At 41.1% G+C, this 26,987-nt stretch overlaps 1 protein-coding gene across 5 annotated transcripts in view; it reads left to right on the forward strand.

Annotated features, from left to right (window-relative positions):
- Nucleotides 1-26,987, forward strand: part of ALG9 (ALG9 alpha-1,2-mannosyltransferase) — a 98,480-nt gene that overhangs the window by 25,434 nt on the left and 46,059 nt on the right. For 3 of the 5 annotated variants that reach the window (XM_086679147.1, XM_025927990.2, XM_086679148.1), the window contains exons 9-13: nucleotides 2,804-2,926; nucleotides 5,837-5,991; nucleotides 9,049-9,178; nucleotides 9,815-9,962; nucleotides 11,094-11,223. In XM_086679147.1, coding sequence (XP_086535273.1) covers nucleotides 2,804-2,926; nucleotides 5,837-5,991; nucleotides 9,049-9,178; nucleotides 9,815-9,962; nucleotides 11,094-11,223 — 686 coding nt within the window. Of the gene's footprint in view, nucleotides 1-2,803; nucleotides 2,927-5,836; nucleotides 5,992-9,048; nucleotides 9,179-9,814; nucleotides 9,963-11,093; nucleotides 11,224-12,989; nucleotides 13,686-14,532; nucleotides 15,714-26,987 lie in introns of those variants that run through there. The other 2 variants (XM_086679150.1, XM_086679149.1) reach the window with 2 other exon arrangements.

The following is a 26,987-nucleotide window of genomic DNA, read 5'->3' on the forward strand; positions in this document are numbered from 1 at the left end:
AATTGGTGCGTCATTCCCTACAGAGACCCTGCTTCCAGCTTTCACTGCACACTTTGCACCAGTTAAATGCGTAGCTTGTCATTCTGACACTTTTTTTTTTTTTTTCTGCATAGTTGAGCTTTGATAGTTTCTGAGAAGTGGCATCAAATTACCTCCCTGGAAAGAGAGGAAAGTTTTTACTCTTTTTTCAAGGCAGGTGTCTGATCGTGTAGGGGGAGGACACTGGGTAAGAGAATTCCCTGTTTTTGTCTCTTTCTGCCCTTGTTTTTTAAGACTGTCGTGACTTGAACCTTCCCTGCCTTTGGCTTATCCTCCAATTTTTGCCTTGTTCTTCCAGGAAGCGATAGTCTATTATGAAATGTTCACAGCCTAGCTCTGAACTTGATCTATGAGTTCCTAACACATAAACATAGTTGAGTTTACCAGATTGATGCTTTGGGTTCAGAATTTCAGAGTATAGTACACCTAGGTAAAAAGGTAGTCAGCCCAAGCGGGAGGGTATAGTCAGTTGTGGTAGAGACCAATATTTGCTGGGAATAAAGTGCTTTCCTGAAAAAAACAATAAGTATTTGTAAGGAGCAAAGAAAGGCTTTTTTTTTTTTTTTCTTTCTATAGATGCTTATTAGGATCTATAAAAGATGATATAAAAGATGATCTCCTTTCTCCCTAGTCACTCTGGTTTTTCTTCTCAGGCTCAGATATCCAGAATTTGGTTGGAAAAAAGGAGGGCCAAGGTTGACAGCCCTGCTTCCACACTGGTGGTCAGGAGAAGATGATGCAAAAAACTACCTTTCAGGGAACTGGACTCCTAAGAGACTCAGTTTCAGAAATGTGTTATTACATATTAAAATCCAGAGAAGATGGATATTTCTTTTTGAAAATCATCACTTTTTTTTATTTTTTTATTTTTTTATTAAAAAAAATTTTTTTTAACGTTTATTCATTTTTTGAGACAGAGAGAGACAGAGGATGCATGGGGGAAGGTCAGAGAGAGAGGGAGACACAGAATCAGCAGCAGGCTCCAGGCTCTGAGCTGTCAGCACAGAGCCTGACATGGGGCTTGAACTCCCAGACCGCGAGATCATGACCTGAGCTGAAGTCAGACGCCCAACCGACTGAGCCACCCAGGCACCCCGAAAATCATCACTTTTCTATAACCCAAACGGGTATTGGTAAAGAATATGAATGTCTCTATTGAACTTGGCCTGGGACAGGAGCTCTGTTATGAACATCGCAATCAATGTGTTTAGACAGGAAGGAGTGAGCTTTTGCAAAAGGTGACATACAGTTGAAGTGGAGTTTTACTTAGGGTACCCCACCCTCCCTTCCCCTAAATGTTTCTAGCATTATGGGTTTGGTTTCTAATCTTATTTTGCTGTGCAAGCTGCAAAAATGTCAGGTTTTTCTGACTGTTCCTCTGCCTTCTGATTACCCTTTTAAGCAGTGCTGATTGCAGGAAATTGCTGTGGTGCAAGGCGGGTGTCACAACATGCAGTGATTAAAACCCGCATGTGTCATTCACTGCCTGATGGAAGTAATCACACAGAGGGGAAGAGCAGATAAAGAGCCTGCTAAATGTGCATAGGGGGCCGGTCCCGCATTTGGGTTCAAGGATTTTGAGTTAAAGAATCGAAACTGGTGTGGGTAAGGCTTGTGTTTTCATTTTGTTTCGTTCTGAGTCCTCAAAACTTCTAAACAGGATCTGGGGCTCTGAACATTATTTTTCTAAGGAAAACAAATTGTTGCTTTTTACCAAACACAGGGTCCCATGACAGTAGAATAGTGGTTAAACATATCAAGGGCCAAGAGACTGGGATGTAAATGGAATGAACGGGTGAGAATAAAAGGGGAAAGGCCTGAGTAGCTCGGTCCTACAAGACGGCTCCCACTTGGCCCTGCCACAGCCACACTCCAGACATCAGTAACCGGTCCAGATTGTCCCTTCCGACCAGCTGTAGATGGGAAGTTCCAGCAACCCCCTCTTTGGGTTCGCTTAATTTGCTAGAGTGGCTCACAGAGCTTAAAGAAACATTTACTTAAGTTTACCAGCTTAGTGGGCAGGATATTATAAAGGATACAGAGGAATAGCCAGGTGGAAGAGATGCATAGGGCAGGGAGTGTGGGATGGAGCTCAGAACTCCCATCCTTCCCAGGTGTACACACTCCTCACGCTTCTATGTGTTCATCAACCTGAAGTTCTCTGGACCCTGTCCTTCTGGGTTTTTATGGAGGGTTCGTTACACAGGCATGATTGCTGAAATCCTTGGCCGTGGGTGTGACTGAACTCTTGCCAGCCCCTCTTCCTTCCCTGGAGGTCAGCGGGGTGGGACTGAAAATTGTAACGGCCCCATCAGGGCAGTTAGGTCACACAATTGGTTCTGGCCATCTGTCCCCATCCTTCGCCCCCACCTGAGGGCTTTCCCCAGATCTCCTAATTAACAGAAGACCCAGAAGACACCCTTATCGCTCTCACCACTTAGGAAATTCCAAAGGTTTTAGGAGCTCTGTGCCAGGAACAGAGATGAAGACCAAATGTAAATTACTTACTATAAATCGCATTGTTACCACTAAGCTATTTAAATTATTTGCTTGTTCTGGAAAAGTAACAGATCCCATTCTCTTCCCCTCATCTGCCCTTGTGCTTCGCCTGTGTGACTGAGCCCTGGTAACTGAGTTCCCATTGTGGACTCCTTCACTTGAGGCATCGGACCATCAACATTGCTTGAACAAAGAACATTCTGAATCCAGCATTGTAAAAGATGTGAAAGGCATCCACTAATTATTTTTTATTTGTTTCCCCCAGGTACAGAACCCTGGTATTTCTATTTAATTAACGGATTTCTTAATTTTAACGTAGCCTTTGCTTTGGCTCTCCTGGTCCTACCACTGACTTCTTTGATGGAGTACCTACTGCAGAGGTTTCATGGTGAGTGGAGTAAGGGATGGAAGGTTTCTGGGGAGGAAAGAGCAAGTAACAATGTTTACCAAGAAGTGAAAATGAATCTACTTATTCTCTTCTCCGTTTTCTTCCCATGGCAATGGTTGGCTTATCAAATTATCATTCTGTGTTGGTAGATTATTTAAATTTATGTGAAGGTTCAGTAAATAATTGCAAGTTAGGTTGTCAAAGGGAGGAATTTTATATCCCTTCGAGTGAGGAAGTCAGGATAGCATACGGAACCGCACGGGGAGGCAAGAACAACAGTCATAAAATCTCAGGAGATGAAAGTATTTGAGTCTTGGGTCTTTTAAAGAAATGTGTAGTAATATGGATAATAGTTGAAGATAATAAGTCATAGAGGTAAATACTCCTTGGGAAATTACTTTAACCAAAAATTTGAAAACTAAACCATACAGGGATTTCCCTCAAATTTGATACTGAAGTGAGAGAAGCTTTGGACTTCCTGAGAAACATTGTGCTTCTCTTTGTTCCGTTTTGCTTCTGTGTTTGCCTTATTGTGGAAGGTTTGGTTTGTCATTTATTTTGCTTGCTCTGATTCCGTAGTGCACAGCCAGTGTTTTCTCAAGTTGTCACAGATTTGGATATCTGGTGCCCATGTTTCGTTTATGGAAGACAGATTTGAGCAGAAATTCATATGAGCTTTGGAAAGAGATTTAATTTCAGACATTTCAGTCTGATTTGGATGCCATATGATCTCTCCATCCCGCCCCCCATTCTGCTTTTCTGCTATTAATGGTTTGTAGAGTTCACTGTGTTACACTCTTTGAATACGAAAGCAGCCTCCAGTCACTTGTTTTGTTTTAGCATAACCATAATGCCATTATCCTAATAAAATCAGCAATTCCTTAATATCTAATACCCAGTTGATACTCAGGTTTCCTACACTGTCTGAAAAACAGCTTTTTCTAGTTGTTTAAAAGAGGTTCTAAAAAAGGGTCATATACTGACTTTGATGTTAAGTTTCTTCAGCTTTTTACGAGGTTCCCCCCCTCTTGTTTTTCCTCCTGAAGATTTCTAAAGAAATCAGGTCACCCATCTTGCATAATGTCCCACATTTGGATCCAGCTGTCTGTCACCTGGGGTGTTAACTTAGTCCTGCATTCCTTGCATGTCCTAAGGATCATTTTATCTCTCTTTTTTTTTTTTTGAAAAGTAACTTTTTTTTCTTTACTGTAAAGATAATTTATGCTTGTAGAGAATTTGGACATGCTTGTGATGTAAGTATAAAAACAGCATATTAAGCTGTTCTCTACAGTACGAATCCAATTTTGTTTTAAAAATGTGTAATTTGCACACATGTCCACCTAGTAAAAAAAAAAAAAAATGAGTGCTGTTTTTTCTTTATACTTTCTGTGTATTTTATAATAGAAAAATGTTCTTTTAAAGAGAAAAAAACCAGAAAAACATAAAGAAGCAGGAAAGTTACCTATTTTCTCATCATGTGATACAACTGTGGTTATGATTTTGTAATTTTACATAGGACATTCAAACAGGTTAGGCCATATTTTATTTAAGTTTTTTAAATGTTTGTGTAGTTTTCAGAGTGAGTGAGATGGAGTATGAGTGGAGGAGGGGCAGAGAGAGAGGGAGATAGAATCCAAAGCAAGTTCCAGCCTCTGAGCTGTCGGCACAGAGCCCATTGTGGGGCTCGAATTCAGGACCTGTGAGATCATGACCTGGGCCGAAGTCGGATGCTTAACTGACAGAGCCACCCAGGTGCCCCAGTAGGCCATATTTTACAAATATATTTGCTAGCCTTGAAGATACAGAAAAGGATTTCATTTTTTTGTAATCAAGAAAATTCCAACCTAAAATACTTCTTGGAAAGATGTAAATCATAGATTATCACCTAAAATCTTAAGGTAAGATCTTAGAGTAGAAAGTTTAAAGGATAAGCCTGGTATTTCATTTGAAGAATTTTCATCCCTAAAGAGTTTCTACAAAAATACTGATAAGTTAGAAACACCAAAGTGGATCTTGATGACAATCCTGAGCTTTTCCTCCAAACTTGCTCTTTGTAGACATAACACCAGGGGGCGCTGTCGATCTACCCTTTGCCAGTGATTTCTAGCACTGCTGATCATCACTCATAGAAGCACAGTAGGGGATGCCTTCACCGTGGGTTGCAGGTTTATCCGTCAGTGTTCATGTGCCTAACCACAGGAACTTTCCAGCAGGTGCTTGAGTCTTGGAGCTCATTAAATGGCTTTAATTCTTTCACATGCCTTGAGTATATGTTAGTTTCAGTTTTAAGATTCAGAGTGGATGCGTGTTGTGAGAGAGGAGAACAAACATCATCAGTAAACTTCCTTTAAGAGTTGCTTTTATATTTGCTTTGAGACAGACTCTTTTGCCATTTATACCTTGACAAAAAACGATGGGTTTGAGAATCCAACTTTTTCTTTCCTTTGGTCTAAATCTATTTCAACAGACTGGTATATAAGAAAGGAGATTAATCTATTAAATAGAGCATAGGAATTAAAACCCAAGAATTGAGTTTATGTTATGCTTTTGGTTAATCTCAGGAACCTTTACCTTAGTGGTAGGACTCACTGAGGAGAGAAGGCTTTTCTTCTTTATCCAATATATTAAGATTTATTACCCAGTCCCTTGACTTTGATTTGTGTTCCAGCCAAGTCCAGTATTGTGACTCACATTAGAGGCTGGCTTTCTTGGGGGAGCTCAGGAGTATATACCTTTTTCTACTTGACCCCTTTATTGCATCAGAGAAAGTGTGAATATAAAAGCTGAAACATTTTATGGGGTGCCATACACATAGGGTGTATTCCCATCTGAGATCAAGAGAACACTGAAACTAGATATGTTGTTTTATTCTAACATGGTGAAAGGTGGATGTTTTTCTCTGTCTTACAGTTCAGAATTTAGGCCACCCGTATTGGCTTACCTTGGCTCCAATGTATATTTGGTTTATAATTTTCTTCATCCAGCCTCACAAAGAGGAGAGATTTCTTTTCCCTGTGTATCCACTTATATGTCTCTGTGGTGCTGTGGCCCTTTCTGCACTTCAGGTGAGTTTCAGGGAAATGTACATTTGCTTCGTTCTGTTTCACTTGTTAAATTGGTCATAAAGCTTAAAGGCAAATTACAGTATGCTTCCCCCAAGATACTTTATCCATACAATAAACCTGATAAACATATTAAAGTAACTACCATTGTTTATGTATTGCTTGCTTGGCTGTTGATCATACTCTTACGCTGATTACATATTTGCATTGTTAACTGGTGTGTTAATTTTTTTCTATTGCCAACCAGAATCTACTTGCTATTAAAGGAATTTGGTTAGATCGTTGTATAGGCCTACCACAAGATGGTGGCGCCATGGCAGAAATAATGGAACGTCTGCTCCTTAGCTATGAGATCAGATTAAAACTTTCTCAAGTGTTGGGATAACATCAGGAAGTTAGCAATATGGGACACTTTGTAATCCTGGCTTAAAACCTGTCCAGGTCAATTCCTTTTCAGAATTTATCTTGTATGTATCTGTATTTGTGGTCTCAGAAGCCTCCAGGCTCTCTTTCTCTTTATTTTTTTAAGTTCATTCATTTCATGACTGAGGGAGGGGCAGAGAGAGAGGGAGACAGAGGATCCCACTGTTAGCGCGGAGCCTGATGCGGGGCTTGAGCCCACGAACTGAACCGTGAGATCATGACCTGAACCGAAATCCAGAGTCAGATGCTTAACTGACTGAGCCTCCCAGGCGCCCCTCCAGGCTTCTTTTTGACCTCTGCTGCCATTTGCAATTGGCAGAAAAGAGTAATTAGGGAAGCATTTTTTTTCCTTAACACTTCTATAGTGCTATAATTCACAAACCATATGATTTACCCATTTAAAAAGCATAGAATTAAATGGTTTTTAGTACAGTCACAGGTTTGTGTAACTATCACCACAGTCCATTTTAGAGCATTTTTATCATCTCAAAAGCTCTGTACCCCTTAGCTGTCATATCTCCCAGCTATAAGCAACCACTAGTCTACTTTATGTCTCTGAAGATTTGCCCATGGAGTCCTAAAATACATGGTCCTCGTGACTGGCTGCTTTCAGTTAGCCTCATGTTTTTTTTTTTAATTTTTAAAAAAATGTTTTTTTTTTGAGAGATGTAGCGAGGACAAGTGGGGGAGGGGCATAGGAGAGAGGAAGACACAGAATCTGAAGCAGGCTTCAAACTCTGAGCTGCCAGCACAGAGCCCAGTTCGGGTCTCCAACTTGGGAATGGCAAGATCGTGCCTTGAGCTGAAGTCGGACACTTAACCAACTGAACTACCTGGGCGTCCCATCGGCATCATGTTTTTAAGGCTCATCCATGTTAGGTTTATAGTTTTAAGAAAGAATTTTAGTTATAAATGTAATTGCACTTTATTGCAGATAATAAAGTTTTAATTGTTTAAAATCACTGTCTAAGTTAGCCCTACTATCATAACAAAACCATCTTCCAGCATATTTGCCTATCATGTACCAGACTTGATGATGGTTATAATCTGACATCTAACTTAATATGTCTTTTAATACAACTACATATCATTTTCAGTGTTGCCAAATCTATACCCATTATTTGAATAGGAGTATGTTCTCAATTTGGCATAATACATAACATTATGGTATATGTAAACTACTGAACTTATATCTATGATTAGATATATAATTTATGGTAGGTTTAAGTTGCTTATTTATTTCAGGATTATAAATAATGTTAGGATGAATATCTTTCTTGAGGTATATGGATTGTTTCCTTAGGACAGATTCTTTAAAATATGAAAGGAGTTCAAACCCACTGATGGCAATAGATTTGTTGGCAATATATTTATTGATGGCAATAGCTATAGATGGCAATATTTGTAATAGATTATAAAATTGCTTCCCAAAAGTAGTTCTAGTCTAGGAGGGAAACAAAGCAATAAATCTAATGGGAAGGTACTCACAGACTGTAGAACTCATGCATACATGTATATATTGTAATAATATTCATCTAGTTTGTAAAATAGTTAAGATAATTAACAGCATTTTCCTGATGTTCTATGAGAGGAATTCTTTTGTTTGGTCATGAGACATTTTCTTGATACCAAAAACTTTGATGAAAGCTTGTCAGTGGAGGAAAGTAAAGATTAATACTTGTTACATCAAAATAGACATACTGCATATATCAAAGCAAACTGCTAAAAAGCACTTTTGTTCTTATTTATTTAAAAAAATGTCTTTTGGGGCGCCTGGGTGGCTCCGTCGGTTGAGTGTCCGACTTCAGCTCAGGTCATGATCTCACAGTTTGTGAGTTCGAGCCCTGTGTTGGGCTCTGGGCTGACAGCTCGGAGCCTGGAGCCTGCTTCGTATTCTGTGTCTCCCTCTCTCTTTGCTTATCCCTGCTCACGCGCTCTCTCTCTCTCTTTGTCTCAAAAATAAATAAACATTTAAAAAAAAAATGTTTTTAAAAATTTTTTTTTTCAACGTTTATTTATTTTTTTTGGGGACAGAGAGAGAGACAGAGCATGAACGGGGGAAGGGCAGAGAGAGAGGGAGACACAGAATCGGAAACAGGCTCCAGGCTCTGAGCCATCAGCCCAGAGCCTGACGTGGGGCTCGAACTCACGGACCGCGAGATCGTGACCTGGCTGAAGTCGGACGCTTAACCGACTGCGCCACCCAGGCGCCCCCAAAAAAATGTTTTTTAAGCCGGCTCCACACTCAGTGTGGACCTGCCCTCATGACTCTGGGATCAAAAGTTTCATGGTGTACCAACTGAGCCAGGCAGGCACACCAGCACTTTCATTTAAATATTAAAAAAACAAATTATTAGGACTTTCTAAGCACTAGAGAGATGTCTATATACTTTTAATGTGAAGCTGGTGAGAATTCCTCTGGTTGGGCTGACCCGTAGATAATTTAAACAGAGCTTGCTTTCATCTTTGAATTTGGAGTGGGCACTCACTGTTGGCAAATGCTCAGACCCTTGATGGAACCTCTTTGGCTGCTTCTTCCCATCTTGGTGTTAGGATGTTTTATGATAGTGTTCTGTATATTATGCAAGTTCTTTTTTTTTTTTTTTTTTTCTTCAATACAGTTTTCTTTCCTTCTAGAAATGTTACCACTTCGTGTTTCAGCGATACCGTCTGGAGCATTACACTGTGACGTCGAACTGGCTGGCGTCAGGAACGCTCTTCCTGTTCGGCCTCCTGTCCTTTTCCCGCTCTGTGGCACTGTTCAAAGGTAGAGGCACACAGTGCCCATGCTCGCAAGGCACTTCACCTTGGGTTTTGCTCTGTGTGTGATTATTACACTTCAGCGTTAGCTGGGAGGAGGACTTTCCTATAAAGAGAGCCTATGGGCTTCATTTGTGATTGGGCTGTGACTTATCTAAGATTAAAGAGAAGATTGACAATTCCTTTCACAGTGATTAACTATAAAAGCTTTTTTTCTATTCTTGTGTTTTTTAATTTTATTTTTTAGAGGATGCTTTTTCATTTTGAGGAATGAATTAAAGAAGCCTTCAACATAGGAAGCAAATTTGGGGCTCAATTCCCATGATAATACTCTTCCTATAGTCATTATTTGGGTCCACAAGATTAAAATGTGCTCAAAGAACAGAAGCGAGAAAGGCGGAAGGGTGTACAGAAGGGCAAGAAAGCAAATTATATTTGGTGAAACAGGGTCTCTGCTGTGATCATCTTCGTAACTGTAGAGACGCTGTGTGTCAAGGGAGCCGGCTTCTTGCTGCCATTGTTGGGGGCCTTCACGCTCTTAAATTACACATGGATTACAGTGGGACATTAACATGCATCATGATTAAATGTTAGACTCTCATCTTACATGTCTTCATCTTTCACAAACCTTTCTCCCTTCCAGGGTATCACGGGCCCCTTGATTTGTATCCAGAATTTCACCGAATTGCCACGGACCCAACCATCCATACTGTCCCAGAAGGCAGGCCTGTGAATGTCTGTGTAGGGAAGGAGTGGTATCGATTTCCCAGTAGCTTCCTTCTGCCTGATAAGTAAGTTGTTTCTAAATCCCCAAGGTTTTAAATCCAGGAGTAAAAATAGCAATTCTGTGGCAAAGTCTCCCTAAGTTTACTTTCATTTTGGGGTTTTTCACAAAAAGTTTTTGAACAACGGGCCACTTCCTAGCTGTGAGGTCTGCACTGTGCGACCATTTCCTGTGTCCAGTAGAGTGAGCACTGTGTCCGGCTGTGCACCCTGCACTACCTGTGACTATAGACATCTGGGAACTTCTAAAAACACTCCGGGACCTAGACTCCTGCTAGTGGCTCTTTCTCAGGATTCATATTTAAATTTCTATCATCTGATATTAATCGACTTCCAAAAGTGGTCCAGAAACTCAGGCTAAAAGGATAGTTTTGAAGAAGAAATGTTGGTCATCCAATAACGGTGTAAGTTCTTTACCAAAATATGGACAGTGGGGAGAGCTGTGGTTAAGATATCTGTACCTTTATGCTGTTGTTGGATGATGATAGCATAGACTGTGGAGTTCCTTGTGTTGGCTTCATGTGGACAGAGAAAGTTCTATTTACGGAAAAGGGAAGTCAGGTTAAGATGAGTCCTGATGCGGCTTAGCCGGTGGAGGTCTTTTGTGTGTAGTGCAGATCTAGTATCCGTCACTAATGATTCAAGGAAAATGGTTTTAAGTATTAACTTTAGCCTTTGCCTTTTATATTTGAAATAGTTTCCTAACTAAAGATATTTTTGACAGTTGCTCAGGAACAAAGTACGTCTCCCATGGTGTGTTTTTACATCTTACTCTTTTCCTGTTTGATGAATTTGCTTTAATTTTGGTAAATGCCTCTGATCATGTGGTAATTGGAGGCAGACTGGCATGGTTCTCCGATGTTTGGTGGTATGACCGTTTGGTTGCAAATTTTACTGCCAAGAGTTGTTGACATTGATCGAGAGACTTCTCGATGAAAGTTTCTCAACGATGTTGTACTGAGTTACGACCTCTGCCTCTCTGCTCCCTGGTGGGTCGAGGTTTTAGCAGAAATATATTTTTTCCAAGTGAAATATTTTTCACATGAATTTTGGGGGGGGGGGCTTGTTTATTTCAAGTACATTTGGCAATATGGGCCCCCTGTGTTTTCCTTACTCTCTCTTATTTGTGTTTCTGACAGTTGGCAGCTTCAGTTCATTCCATCAGAGTTCAGGGGCCAGTTACCAAAACCTTTTGCGGAGGGACCACTGGCCACCCGGATTGTTCCCACTGACATGAATGACCAGAACCTGGAGGAGCCATCCAGATACGTAAGGGCAACATTCTCCTGTTACTACTTTGAACAAAGTTCTACCCCTAAAATCTGTTGGCATACATGTTAGAGCATTGATGAAATGGGAATGTCTTAGAAAGTGATTCCTTCAGGGTAAGAGATGTAACGGGTTTGTAGAGAAAGAATAATAGCACTTTTATTTTAAAATTTCCTTTTGCTTTCTATGTGAAACACGTAGTGCAGTGTATTTTCTAAGCCAGTCTGGAAAGTTTCTTGTGTTGAATTCGAATCATCGTGTTGAAACGCGTTCTGAAACTCTCATCATTCCCTGGCCTATTAAAATACTCGGTGGGGAGCTTTCAAATTCTCAGTAGATCTTTGACCTAACTGCTAGTGCATTCTGGTTTTAGCAAATGGCTAGTCGTGAGTGCAGGCTGTGTTCATGGTGAGCACGTGGAGCGTTCCCTGTCAGGATTGTGCCCTTTTCCCCACTCATCGTCACATACTCCAATATCCCATGTGGTTTTATTTCAGCTCCTTTGAAAGAGGACACTTGCGTCATTGATACTTGTAAAATCGTTCATGGTAGAAAAGGTGAGAGCAGTAATGCTCCTGGTTCCCAGAGACAGTAGAAGAATATTTTATAGAAATACTAGAAAATGCTTTTTTTTTTTTTTTTGGCAATCTGTCTTTTAAAGAAACATTGAATGGAAGATGACAAATACGTTTTGTTTAGGTTTTCCCATGTACTTATTATGTGAAAGGATGGGGGCTTGTGGTATTGTGAAGTGCTCCTGTGGCCTTTCAACTCCCAGACAGAGACCTTCAGGGCCGAGCAATGAGATTCTTACCGCGGGCCTTGTAGCCATAAGCTGTGGAGGCTGCCGTTGTAAGATACAATGGCCTGGCCCTCTCAGAAGGTGAGATCTTTATTCCACTGAGTGGTTGATTTTAGAGCTTTCTTTATAACTTGAGTCTCTGATTTCTGTAGCATTGAAGATAGCCCGGGATGGGGTAAACTGTTGTTGGTCACTTTTGTTTTAGCTGCGCATACTCTCCCGACAGCAGGCTTTGATGCGTAGGGACTCCTCATGAGGAAACTGGGTAGTCAGAAGGCTAGGCATGTACAGCATGATGGGAGAAAGATACAGATTGAGCTTGAGGTTGTCGTAGTTATGTTTTAGGAAGAAGTAACACAGAGCTAGTAATAAAAAGGAGCATGGACTTTGGAGTCAGGTAGGCCTGAGTTCAAATCCCAGGTCTGTTTACCTAGGTGACCTTGGGCAAATTGGTTAACTTCTCTGTTCAACTAATATCAGTTTCTATCTGTAAAATGAGAATAATGACGCTCACTTTGGATGATTATAATGAGATACTATATCTGTCATATTTAGCGTAGTATCTGGTACATGGGATTTCCCACAAATGTTCTTTATCTGATAATGGTATATATCACATGGATTAGAGGTAAGGGAGCCCTAAAGAGGTTTTATAATCAGCCTCAATCTCTCCGTCCATCCTTACTTCTCTTGTTCTCCAACCTGATTTTTGTCCACTCACACTCACATTACCTTTTCCATCCCAATGACTTTGCTTCTTTTGGTGACCGCGCCTGGACCACCTTTGTCTCCCTCCTTCGTCTCCCTCCTTCTGCCTTAGGAGGTAGCCTTTCCCAGCTGTTGAAGCTGAGCTGTGCTCCTTTAAATGCCTTAAATACTTATTTGTACCATTCATTTAGCCATTTAATTTTGTCTTCTGTTACTTACATATTTCTGATATCTGTGTCCTGTCTTTCCCCATCAGCCTGTGCATGCTGTGAGGAGAGCCCTGGTTTTTTTCTGTATTCACCACAGCCTCTGGGGTAGTGCTGTGCCTGCTTTCCAAGTGGAGAAATGAACATTCCTCATCACTGTGATAGTGGTGTGGAGAGAGAGCTGGCTAGAAAATCTGCAGGGGCCTTTTGCACACTTCTTGGGCTTTGGTCCCTGGGTTTCTTTGGTTAGGTCATACTCCCATGTTCTGTGCTACCAAACACTGTTAAATTCAGTTGAGTGGCTCTATGTCACCTTTATCCAAAAAGCAAAGATTTTTCAGAATACCTTTGGGAGTCACCAAAATACTGTCTGATAAAAACAGGGACGAACAAGTCAGATCTACGAGTGTGTAATGTCTTCCATTGTGCTCACCTGCCTTCCTGTGTTGGAGGGTTTTCTGCAGAGTTCTTTCTGACATTTCTTACATGGTAGGGCAAGTGGCCTCCAAATCCAGGCTGCTCACCTTTCACCCTGTAGAAAGTAGAAGAGACATTGGATGACCTACTGTGAAATCTTTGTCAGCAATGGTCAGGGATTTGTGTCTTCCAGCCAGCTATTTTTAAAAAGGTAGTGATTTTCCTCTGGTGATAAAAGTAAAATATGTTCGTTGTATAAAATAATGAAAGCTATGAATAAAAAAAGTCCTATATAATCTTCTTACCCAAATATTAAACCAGTGTTAGCACTTTGGTGTTTTTTTTTTTCCTTTCACTTTTTTCCCTTGCGTATATGGGTGTGTGTATGTGTGTGTGTGTGTATAAAAGGTCAATTATTTTTTTAAGTGTTAATGTTGTAGTTTAAGAATGGTGCCAGGGAGTGCCTGGCTGGTTCAGTCAGTTAACCGTCTGACTCTTGAATTTGGCCCAGGTCATGATCTCACGGTTCTATTGTGGGATTGAGCCCCACCTCGGGCTTTGTGCTGACGGTGTAGAGCCTGCTTGGGATTCTGTGTCTCTTCCGCTGCCCGTCCCCTTCTCAGATGCATGCACACATGCTTTCTCTTTCTTAAAAATAAATATATACACATTAGTAAAAAAAACAGGTACCAGGATCATGTCAACAATGGCCAAATAACTTGGCCCAGTGTATAGAAGCACGTGCTGTACTATGTTAACTTTTGTGACTTCTGTTACCAATCCTGGCTTTAAGTTAAGGTTCTTTGAAGAAGGCAAAATAATTATGGTCCCTGTCTTTCCTGAGCATGGTAAATAGCATGCCTGTTGGCTCTGAGTGACAGATTTTATCCAGCCTTCCCCGTCAGTGCTAAGTGATTGGGTCTGTCTCCTGTTTCTAGTCTGCATGGAAACTAGGAAACATGCATGACTTCCTTTAGTTTGCTATTCTCCTTTACCTCTGAGTTTATCAAGAATAAGAGTGTCAAGGCTCTGTGGTTTGTAACACACTGTTAGAACTATATTGCAGAAATATTTTTTGCTCCATATTCTTTCATAATAGGTATCAAATAGCTTTTGAATATTTCATTATCGAACAGGTGGCATTCTTAGACTGGTACATGCCACATTTTCTTCCAGAATCAAGCTCTGAATTGAGAAGATACATTTATGGCACAAAAACAGAACACACAGACCAATGGAATAGAATAGAGACTCCAGAATTGACCCACAGAAGTATGGCCAACTAGTCTTTGACAAAGCAGGAAAGAATATCCAATGGGAAAAAGACAGTCTATTTAACAAATGGTGCTGGGAGAACTGGAGAGCAACATGCAGAAGGTTGAAACTAGACCACTTTCTTAAACCATTCACAAAAATAAACTCAAAATGGATAAAGGACCTGGATGTGAGACAGGAAACCATCCAAACTCTAGAGGAGAAAGCAGGAAAAAACCTCTCTGACCCCAGCCGCAGCAAATTCTTACTTGACACATCTCCAAAGGCAAGGGAACTAAAAGCAGAAATGAACTATTGGGACCTCATGAAGATAAAAAGCTTCTGCACAGCAAAGGAAACAATCAACAAAACTAAAAGGCAACCAACGGAACAGGAAAAGATATTTGCAAGTGACATATTGGACAAAGGGCTAGTATCCAAAATCTATAAAGAGCTCACCAAACTGCACACCCAAAAAACAAATAATCCAGTAAAGAAATGGGCAGAAGACATGAATAGACACTTCTCTAAAGAAGACATCCAGGTGGCTGAAAGATGATTATCGTCGCTCCTCATCAGGGAAATACAAATCAAAACCACACTCAGATACCACCTCATGCCGGTCAGAGTGGCTAAAATGAAAAAATCAGGAGACTATAGATGCTGGAGAGGATGTGGAGAAACGGGAACCTTCTTGCACTGTTAGTAGGAATGCAAACTGGTGCAGCCACTCTGGAAACAGTGTGGAGGTTGCTCAAAAAATTAAAAAATAGATCTACCCTAGGACCCAGTAATAGCACTCTTAGGTATTTACCCAAGGGATACAGGAGTGCTGATGCATAGAGGCACTTGTACCCCAATGTTTATAGCAGCACTTTCACCAATAGCCAAATTATGGAAAGAGCCTAAATGTCCATCAACTGATGAATGGATAAAGACATTGTGGTTTATATACACAATGGAGTACTACATGGCAATGAGAAAGAATGAAATATGGCCCTTTGTAGCAACGTGGATGGAACTGGAGAGTGTTATGCTAAGTGAAATAAGTCACACAGAGAAAGATACCATATGTGTTCATTCTTATGTGGATCCTGAGAAACTTAACAGAAGACCATGGGGGAGGGGAAGGGGAAAAAAAAAGGGAGGGAGGCAAACCATAAGAGACTCTTAAAAACTGAGAATATACTGAGGGTTGATGGGGGGTAGGAGGGAGGGGAAGGTGGGTGATGGGCATTGAGGAGGGCAGCTGTTCGGATGAGCACTGGGTGTTGTATAGAAACCAATTTGACAATAAATTTCATATTAAAAAAGACACATTTAGTGTCTTCTCTTTATTACTTTACAAATCCAGTTTTTTGTTGGCTATTTCAAGGAGAATGCTTTCCTTCTGACTACAAATCTGATACCTAATGTGGGAGCTACAGGAGTAACCAACACCTGTACAGCAGAGAACTGAGACTTTGCTGATTTTTAACTTAATGCATAAGCAGCCTTGCAGGAAGCTTGTCCATCTGTTATCTTAAAAAAAAAAAAATGCAAGTGTTCATTGATGACTTTTCCCCAGACAGTGATACAGTCAGTTTGACTCTAACATGACACAGAGTTGCTAAAAATCATTGTGTGCTAAAAAGAGGGAAAAAAAAAAAACCACAAACAAACCCACAAGGCTTATGAGAAAACTGGGATTAGAGACACAGTACTCAAAAACTTTGTGACACATTAAAAAAAAGAGAACGGAGCATATAAAAATGGTAACACAGTTTCACATATGTTAAGCAGCTACAAGTCCCCAAGTACTACAAGCATGTGGGAGTTGACCCTGAAAAAGACCTGAAGTTTGCTTGCGGCTGTGGTGCTGGAAGGGTTGCTGCTTGTGCGGCAGGGAAAGGGTGCTCTGCAATAGGACAGAAAGTCCTAACCCCAGATACAGGTGCATGTGGCTTGGAGCGTATGGTCCACCCCAGAAGCTGGGGGACAGTGGGTTGTGCTCGTGTGCAGTTGGCATCCTCCTGCTCCCATTAGTTCAGCCGACTGTGGTTTTCTGGATTCACCTCGTGTTTCTCATGGATGAGATGCCACATGAGCAAAAGCAAAGAATGAATTATGGTCCAACTGTTTCCTAATATATCTGTTGTGTTGGAACAGATTTGCATTTTCAAAACAAGTGTTACGACAGAATTGACTGTATATTCAGTCAAAGCTTTGCTTATTTTGTTACTCCCTGCTTTTCCCTGTAACCAGTAGAAAGAATTACGAATTTGGAAGGGAACTCGAGGTACCATAGAGTCCGTGATGTGCTCAGAGGGGTTGTCACCTGACAAAGGTTGGTCCGAGTGTTAAGAGGCTAGCTACACTTAGGAGTCCCCAGTATGCTCTGCACCCGTCCTCTTAGTTCCAAAGCCGCTTGTGGTTTATGTCATATGGCGTATCATTCGAGTATATGTTTGCACGTAATAGCTGATCGTTCTTCGATCTAACAGGATTGGATAGACTGTAAATAGCAGAGCAGGAATTTTTTAAGAATTTACTTTAAGCTTCTGGAGCGGGTGTTTTAAGTAGCAGTTATTGTATTTGTCTATAGATATCATCAGGGTCCCCACTCCCTTTTCTTTTCTCTGTCCTCTTTTTCTCCTCCTTCCTCCTCCTTTTTATTTCCTTAAAGTTTATTTATTTTGAGAGCAAGAAGTGTATAAGTGGGGGAGGGGCAGAGAGAGAGAGAGAGGGACAAAGAGAATCCGAAGCAGGCTCTGTGCTCAAACTCACAAACCACCATGAAATCATGGCATGAGCTGAAACCAAGAGTCAGATGCTTAACCGACTGAGCCACCCAGGTGCCCCTGTCCCCACCCCCTGCTCTAAGAACAGGAAGTCCTTACTGCAGGAGAAAATAAAGTGTCTTATAGATATCCTTGTGAACTGTTACCCGCCTGAGTGTCGAAAGAGCAAATTCAGATTGCTCTAATAGGTGCAGCAGAGTGAGGTTGGGATGACTAATAATTAAAGTGAAAGCTGTTCAAAATGCTTCTTGAAAATTAATTCCCTAGTCTATTATGTTGATAGTTAGAAAGGTAAACTTGACACTATGTTTCGTGACTAAATGACCAAAAACTTTGACCTGGAAGTTGACATTTTTTACAGTGCGGTACATTTTCACTCTTCATCGTAGTTTCAGGTGTTAAATATGCATTCAGCAAGGATGGGAGACGACAAAACTGTAAAACGGCCTCTGCCTTTAGGTGACAACTACTTAACTGAAGGGGAGTTACTATAAAAGAAGAAATGGAAAGCCAGAAGGATACCTGTCATCTTTCCCTATCAAATCTAGGCAAGATTTAATGGCAAGAGTCCTGGGTGGGAGTCAGAAGAGCTTGTAGTTCTTCTCAGGAAGTGTGTGAAGTATATGTTTATTTCTTAAGCGACTTGGTAACTTTCCAAGGCTCCTGGGATAGTTGAACATGTGTTTCCAATTTGCTGTAACTACACCTGAAATCCAGTGGCTACCTCAGAGTATGCCATTGCCTGTTTGATAATCTAATATTTAATGGTGGCAGATCTTATCTTGACGCATGATCCCTGGGCCATGGGACCTGATGATGAGCAGAGCTGGAAGTCTGCAAATGCTTCTATCCCAAGGGGAGGACTGTGTGTCACGGGCACACTGTGCCGTGTGATGCCACCTGAGTGTGCTGCTGAGTTTGGAGAGTTGGAAAGATCCCTCCACAGCCTCATCCTGGGCTGAGTCTCTGTTACAGCTAATGAGGAAGAGCTGCGGGTATTAGTGCCCAGTGCCCCTTAGCTCATTCCTACCCCAGCAAAATGCACACCTTTTATTACCAGTGTGACGTCTGTGTTGGTTTCTTTCTTTGAGAATACGTATATGTTTTATGTCTGAGGTGGATTGTCATCCTTAACATAGATTTATTAATAAGATGTAAACTATGTGCTAATGATTGTCAATAAATCAGTTTGGATTCCTTCCCGATACACCTTTTTTTTCTTGTGCTTTGGAGGTGCCGATTTGTTCTTCTCCAAAGCTTCTAGTGGGTTCTTAGAAACTGAAAGAAGTCAGATTTCTTTCAAAATGAGTCTTAAATGCTGTATTTTACAAAATTTTAAACTAAGGCATATTTTTAGCTTCAACAGCTGGTTGATATATAGCCTGTGACTAATGAAATGAAACACATTTTTGTTTCACGATCATGTGTTAATGTCACCCTACAATTTTGTTATTTTTGATGCAAGAAAGAATGATTAAATCTGAGGAAACAAAAAAAAATGAGCTTTTTGGTTATACTTGAAGACAGATTTAAATCCAGTCTCTTGTTTTTTGAATTGTAGACGATGTTAGGGAGCATGGGCTCAGATTTTGCAGTTTGAGATATTGACAAAACTGAGAGAAGAAACCATCCTGTCTGATTCTGGCTCTTAGACCTAAGGGGCAGTAGCCACTCAGTGTCACCAGGGATTTCAACCAAGAAAACTCAAACTAAAAATAATCACAGTGAAACAGTCTGTATACAGTATGATCCAGATTTTATAAGGAAAAATCTTATATGTAGAAAAGAAGGTCTGGGACATAAACAGGTTGATGGTTTTTTTTTGTTTTTTGTTTTTTTTGTTTTTTTTTTTTTTGTGGTTGGATTATAGGGGAATTCTTCTAAAAAATGCATTTAAAAATATTATAGTGAGTCATAGTTTACTTTCATTTTTTTTTTTAAAGGCCCTAATAGGGCTATAAGTACCAAATCTTTGGAACTACCAAGATCTCTGGTGTGCTTTACAGATAACACTGCGCATGCTGTCCCGTTGACCTCGGGTTTCCAGACTGAGCACAAGAATAACCTTCAAGTCAATTGGGAAACAGATTTGCTATTCAGTAATTTTTGCCTCTTAGCTTTCTGACCTCTTAGTTATTTCAGTCGTTACATCTAAGACCACTTTTGCTTTTCCTGCTGCTAATTAGTTCTAGATTGCTTTTAAGAAATAAAGGTGGGGGCGCCTGGGTGGCTCAGTCGGTTGGGCGTCTGACTTCGCCTCAGGTCATGGTCTCACCATCCGTGGGTTCAAGCCCTACGTCAGGCTCTGTGCTGACCGCTCAGAGCCTGGAGCCTGTTTCGGATTCTGTGTCTCCCTCTCTCTCTGTCCTTCATCCACTTGTGCTCTTTTCCTCTCTCTGTCTCTCAAAAATAAACATTAAAAATATTTTTTTTTTAAATAAAAGCAGTTTACCTATCAGCTATGAGGAAAAAGTTTTTTTAAACCTTGAATTAGGAAGCATGCTGCTGTGGCAAATAGATTGTGAAGTAATACGTTAAATTCTTCCAGGCACAAAGAGAGTTAAAGAGTTAAGTAATTCTTATTCTTTTTCTTTTTTTTTTTTTTTTTTGAGCAGTTTGTGGTTATGCTTTTTATTCTTTTTTTTTCCTTTGTATAATTTATTTATAATTTACATCCAAGTTAGTTAGCACATGGTACAATGATTTCGGGAGTAGATTCCTTAAACCCCTTACCCATTTACCCATCCCCCCTTCCACAAACCTCTCTAGTAACCCTCTGTTCTCTGTATTTAAGAGTCTCTTCTGTTCTATCCCCCTCCCTGTTTTCATATTGTTTTTGCTTCCCTTCCCTTATGTTCATCTGTTTTATCTCTTAAAGTCCTCATGTCAGTGAGGTCATATGTTTGTCTTTCTCTGAATAATTTTGCTTAGCATGATACCCTCTAGTTCCATCCACGTAGTTGCAAATGGCAAGATTTCATTCTTTTTGATTGCCGAGTAGTACTGCATCGTGTATATATATACCACATCTTCTTTAACCATTCGTCCATTGATGCACATTTGGGCTCTTTCCATACTTTGGCTGTTGTCGATAGTGCTGCTATAAACGTGGGGGTGCATGTGTCCCTTGGAAACAGCACACCTGTTTGGATAAATGCCTAGTAGTGCAATTGCTGGGTCATAGGGCAGTTCTATTTTTAGTTTTTTGGGGGAACCTCCATACTGTTTTCCGGAGTGGCTGCACCATTTTGCATTTCCACCAGCAGTGCAGAAGAGATCCTCTCTCCGCATCCTCGTCAACATCTGTTGTTGCCTGAGTTGTTAATGTTAGCCACTTTGACAAGTCTGAGGTGGTATCTCAATGTGGAGTTAAATGAAATTTCAAATAAAATTAAAAAGTTTGCCTGTTGTTGAGGCTCGTGCAGAAGGCCTTGTCCATCCAGTAAATGTGCCAGATACAGCCTGTTGGTGGGGGCCTTCCCCACAGGCTTGGGCTCCCTGGCCTAAGACGACGACGATCTGTCAGTCTTACCAGCGCAAGAATGTTAGTCTCTAATCTTCTGGTATCTTTTTCATAGTCATTTTTAGATGCTTCTCCTTCTGTTCCTCCATTGGTTCGTTCATCTGCCCACTTTTATGTTTTATTGTCCCTGACTGTGTGTTGAAAATACAAAGGTGACAAGAAGCATAGTTTCCTGTCATTTAAGAGAAGTCCCCACCAAGGAAAAAGAAAAAAATTGTGGTGGTGGTGGACAGGGAGGAATTGGGAAAAACAATGTAGGAAACAACAACAAAAAAATGTTAAACTTCTATAATCCGTGTTCCCTGATAGGTAAAAAGAAAAGTTTGGGGACCATTTTCTTTGAAAGAAGAACCATCAGAAAATAAATAGGAGCTCCTAGAAGCTGAGAATACAATAAAGGAGATTTAGTTGGAGGAGTCGTCCGTACCCTAACAGGAGAAAACAAAACCCAAAGAGATGATAGGAAAGGGGAGAAAGATGAGCCAGCATCTAGCTAATAGGAGGTCCAGAGAGAACACATGAAATGGAGGAAATTGTCAAGGAAGGTGAGCAAATTCCCCAGAACTGAAGGATACATCTGGCTTCATGGTGAAGAATACCTGACATGGGGAAGTATACGTGACAGGATGGATGAGAAATGGCCCTTACCAAAATGTATTCAAGTACGGAAAGAAGTTCTTGTGGATAACTGGGTGGGGGGGGGGGGGGGGGGGGAGGCTACCAGGAGAAAAAACTAGAGGCCTTGGGCATAGCTGCCTCTGGGGGGAAGTGGGACCAGGGAGCAGGGAGGGTTCTGATGTTTTTCATGACCTGCTGGTGCTCTGTAAGTGTTGAACTGTGCACATGTCTTATTTTGATAAACCTACAAGTGAATTCAGAGTCCAGCAGGAGAGACTGTTCTCAGACGTTTTTCAACAGTGTTGTGAGTGCCATGATATGCAGTAGGGACCCAGAGAAAGTAGGAAGGGCTTCCTGCCTCTCTGTCTGGGGACAGCTTCAGATCAGCGGCATTGTGAGAGCTGGGTCTCAGAAGGCGATTGGGAACTCGCTGCGAGAGGAAGGGGAAATGTTCTAGCCACGGGGAATAGCATCTGCGAGGGTTGAAGTACAGAAGGACATGGGGTGTTTAGGGGAAGATAAGAGGGTTGGGGTTTCTAGATTTTAGTTAATTGGGCACAGCATTTTTCATTTATTTCCCTGTTTCACTTGTTCTCCTATGTTTACATGACTGTGTTCTCTGTTAAATTCTATATTGATTTAAGGATAAGGGTTTGTATCTTTGTCTTTACTCTTGGAAACCTCCACTGTATGGAACACAGGGTGTGTACACAACAGATGGTTTAAAAACTTTAAAGTACTTAACCCTTCATTGAATTGTCTTCAATTCAAGAGAGGCCTCCCCAAACCTTGATAATAATTTAGACTTTTAGGCTAATGGGGACTCAGGCACTATCATTCTTCAAGATGTGGGCATCTTCCTCTTAAGATACTAGGTTACCAGCTCCGGAAGGACAGGGATCATGTCCTTTCTATCAGATCACCCTCAGGGCCCAACGCTGCACAGATGTTACCTGATGAACCTTGTCAGTCTTCATGAACTGATCCCAGACTGAAAGAAATAATTAAGTCTTCTGCTGCTGCTTGTTTTAATGAGATCCTTAAAGCCCCCAAACCCGGATGTCTATAGCTCTCTCTGCCTGCCCTTAGTAAGGAACGGAACTAATAGGTTTACCTACCAAGGTGCCAGCCCACAATAAAGGTTCGTGTTGATTGCCGTAATATTATAGCCTTTGCTGTGAAGGCTGATTGGCAGTTGGTTGTGTACAAAACAAGATTAACAAGATTAATACCTTCTTCTGATTACTGTTGTCTCTGTTCTCCTTCAGGTCTCCTCACTGCGTTCCATCCTGTCCATTTCTCCTCTCATGGTGAAGGGTTTTCACGAAGATTTTATGTTTTTGCTTTTTAGTTCATATTGTCTGAGTTTGTTTGGAGAAAGATAGGCCCTTCTGTTAGTGACACAAGTTAACCAGTTCCAGTCACCTGTACCGTCCTGCCAAATATTGAGGCTCCTTACTGCTTTTTTTGTTTTCATTTAAAAAACTTCTTATTGTGAAATACTTAGATTCCCAGGAAGTTACAAAGAACCTACAGAGAAGGGTACATATACCCCTTATCGAGTTTCTCCCGTTGTAAGTGGAGTATACTCACAGACCATGGAATTAGTATGATTCTGTGCCACTTTATCGCCTATATGTAGATTCATGTTCCACCACTGGGATCAAGGGACAGAACTATTCTACTGGCGCAAAAGTCTTCTTGTACCATTCCATAAGAGTTGCGTGCTACCTTCTCTATCCCTGACCCCTGGCAACGGTTACTTTGTCTTCCATCTCTATGATTTTGCTATTTTGAGAATTTTACGTAAATGCAATTCTGTAGCGTGTAACCTTTGAGACTGCCTTTTTTTTTTCTTTGCATATGATGCCCTTGAGATCCATCCAAGTTGTGTGTATCCATTCCTCATTTCTGAGTTGTGTTTCATGATATAGACGTAGTGCAATTGGTTTATCCACTCACCTGGTATAAGTCATTTTGGTTGTTTGGCTCTAACAAATCTTTTGTGAATCTTTGTGCACAGGTTTTTGTGTGGATATACGTTTTCGTTTCTCTGGGATAAATGCCCAGTAATGTGATTGCTGGAATCACATGGTAGATAGAGGTTTCAGTTGTTAAGAAACCGCCAAATGATTTTCTTGACTGGCTGTACCTGTTTAGGTGAAGTGTTAGAAATCCTACATCTCTTTATGTCCCTTTAGCCACCTCTGTTTATAACTGTCTTAAATATTTCTTCTGTGTATGTTGAGAGCCACATCAAAACATGTTAAAATTTTTGCTTCAACCTTTAAACAATAATTTAGAAAACTTGAGAAGAAAAATCAATTGTTTTATTCCATATCCTTATTCTTTTGTTCTTTTTTCCTTCCTAATTTTCCACAGTTCCTTCTTTTATAATTTCTATTTTAAGAATTTGTGCCATTTTTTGGTATGTTTTTCCTCTGGATATAGCATTGTGGGTTGACAGTTTTGTTCTTTAACTACTCGAACAATCTGGTACCCCTTTTTCTGGCCTCCATGGTTTCTGATGAGAAATCTGCTGTCATCCTACTTATTTTTCCCCTAGACTCAAGGTGTCACTTTTCTCTGGTTCTTTGAGTTTATCCTGTTTGGGATTCTTTCACCTTCTTGATTCCATGAGTGTGAGCATCTTTCCAGATTTGGGGAGCTTTCAGCCATTATTGTTTCTAGTGTTCTCTCAGCCCTGTCCTCTTTATCCTCTCCTTCTGGAACTCGGTGACATGAAGGTTCCAGCTTTTGTCATAGCTCCACAGGTCCTTGGAACTCTATTTTTCTGCCCTTTTTTCTTTTTGTTACTCAGATTGTATAATTTTCTTATTATCTTTTCCAGTTCATTGGTTCCTTGCTCTGATTTCTCCATTCTGCTTTTGAGCGTATCTACTGAACTTTTTTTTTTTTCATTTCTTGTCTTTTTCATTTCTAAAATTTCCATTTGGTTCTTCTTTATTTCTATTTCTTTTCTGGGACTTTCTGTTTTGTTTCAGACATGTTTGTAATTGCTCATGGAAGCATTTTTAACATGGATGCTTCAAAATCTTTGTTAGATAATGCTAATATCTTTATTCTCTGTGGGTCAGCATCTGGTGTCATTTGTCACTCGAGTTGAGATCATCCTGGTTGTTACTGTGATGAGTGAGTTTTCATTGATACCGGGACATTTTGGGTATTATGAAATTCTGGCTCTTCTTGAAGTCTTCCATTTTAGCTGACCTCTGACCCAACACTAATGGAAGAAAGGGGGGTTGCCTTGTTACTGCCAGATGGAGTTGGAAATCCAGGTTCCCTTCTTGGTCTCCATTGATAATTGGGGGTGGGTAAGGGTGGATGTTACTGCTGTGTGGCAGCAGGAGTTCAGGGTCACTACTAGGCCTCTACTGACAGCACCTTGACTGAGTGCAGGGGTACCTTGTTACTGCCTACATGTGGCCTCCGTTGACACCATGGGTGGTGTTACCATGGGACAGTGGTGAAAGTTCTGACTCCACAAGGCCTTCTCTGATACCACCTTAGCATGTGGGAGGAGAGGTGCCTCATTACTGATAGGTAGAAGGGAAGTCCAGGCTCCCTGTGTGGTTGCTACTGGATGCCACAGGGTGGATAGCGGAGAAAGGAGACTTGTTACTGCCCAGTAGGTCTGTAAGTCTTGACCATTCTTCATTCTTCTCCAATACCATCCAGGCCAGGAGGAGAGGCCCTTGATTTCAGTCTAGTGAAGGTGGAAGTCTGGGTTTTCACTGGACATTTGTTGTCAGAGGTATACATGGATGAGACTCTTTTGGGGGGTGTTTGGCTAGTGTTTTAGGGTTCTCCAGAGAATAGACCGATAGAGAGTGGGTGTGCAGGGGAGTATGGGTGTATTAGAGTGACTTAATTTAAGAAATTGACTCACAGTTGTGGGGAGCAGTAAGTATGAAATCTGCAAGGTAGGTTGGCAGGCTGAAGACCTGGGGAAGAATTAATGTTGTAGCTTGAGTCCAGAGGCAGCGTGGAGGCAGAATTCTCTCTTCTTTGAGGGATCCTCATTCTTCTTCTCCTATGGTCTTCAACTGATTGGACAAGGCTCCCCCCCACATCGTGAAGGGTAATTGCTTTACTCAAAGTCTACTGACGTAATGTTAACCTAAGCTAAAAGATTAGCTTCCCAGCAACAATTGGGCTGCTGTTACACCAAATATCTGGGTACTGTGGCCTAGCTCAGTGGAAACATCAGTATGCCTCGGTGGCTCAGTTGGTTGAGCATCCGACTTTGGCTCAGGTCATGATCTCACAGCTCATGAGTTTGAGCCCCACGTTGGGCTCTCTGCTGACGGCTTGGAACCTAGAACCTGCTTCGGATTCCGTGTCTCTGTCTCTCTCTCTCTGCCCCTCCCTCACTTGGGCTTTGTCTCTGTCTCTCAAAAGTAAACAAACATTAGGGGCGCCTGGGTGGCGCAGTCGGTTAAGCGTCCGACTTCAGCCAGGTCACGATCTCGCGGTCCGTGAGTTCGAGCCCCGTGTCGGGCTCTGGGCTGATGGCTCAGAGCCTGGAGCCTGTTTCCGATTCTGTGTCTCCCTCTCTCTCTGCCCCTCCCCTGTTCATGCTCTGTCTCTCTCTGTCCCAAAAATAAATAAACGTTGAAAAAAAAAATTAAAAAAAAAAAAAAAGTAAACAAACATTAAAAAAAAACACAACAACAAACATCACTGTTAAAGTAGAGTGGTTATTGTCTGAAAGTGTTGTTCTTGGGGTCCTGAGGTTGCTAGCTGGCCTGCTACCTTCTCTCTGCCCTTTAGAGTTGTCTTATGTTTGCTTCATCACATCCAGGGTTTTTAACTGACTGAGCAGAAGGAGTACGTCTGGAAAAGTGTGTGCTCTTGCTTTTTATTTGCCACCTTCTTTTAGCATAGCAGATTAAACGCTTCTGATATTCTCCTGATAATATTTCTCCTGATATTAAGGATTATGTAATGCTTGTGTATGGTTTAAAATATTACATCTTTTGTACTAGAGTTTCTGATTTCATGATTTTTATTTAGTTGGTTTTTTTTTTTCCTCTTTGCGGTTTTAGTTCAAAATCTTGATTTAGTTGGAAGTTGTTTTTTTTTTTAAGGTCTTATTTATGTTAGAGTGTGTGTGCGTGAGTGGGGGAGGGACAGAGAGAGAGAGGGGAACAGGCTCTGTGCTGACAGCAGCGAGCCTGATGTGGGGCTCAGACTCAAAAACCACGATACCATGACCTGAACTGAAGTTGGACGTTCACCTGACTGAGGCACCCACGTGTCCAGTTGCAAATTTGTCTAAGCACATTCACTCTGGTCTTGGTGAGCTGCATTCTGACCCTTGTTGGGAACTCCTTAATCTATAGGCTATAATCCAGAAAAAACAGTTCTACAATTAAAAAACAGTCTTAGGATTTGACTCCATTACTTACATTCTGCCCTGTGCTTCCCTTTAG

This window comes from Puma concolor, chromosome D1 (genome assembly GCF_028749965.1).
Source record: "Puma concolor isolate L17-30 chromosome D1, mPumCon1.1.hap2, whole genome shotgun sequence".
NCBI lineage: Eukaryota > Metazoa > Chordata > Mammalia > Carnivora > Felidae > Puma > Puma concolor.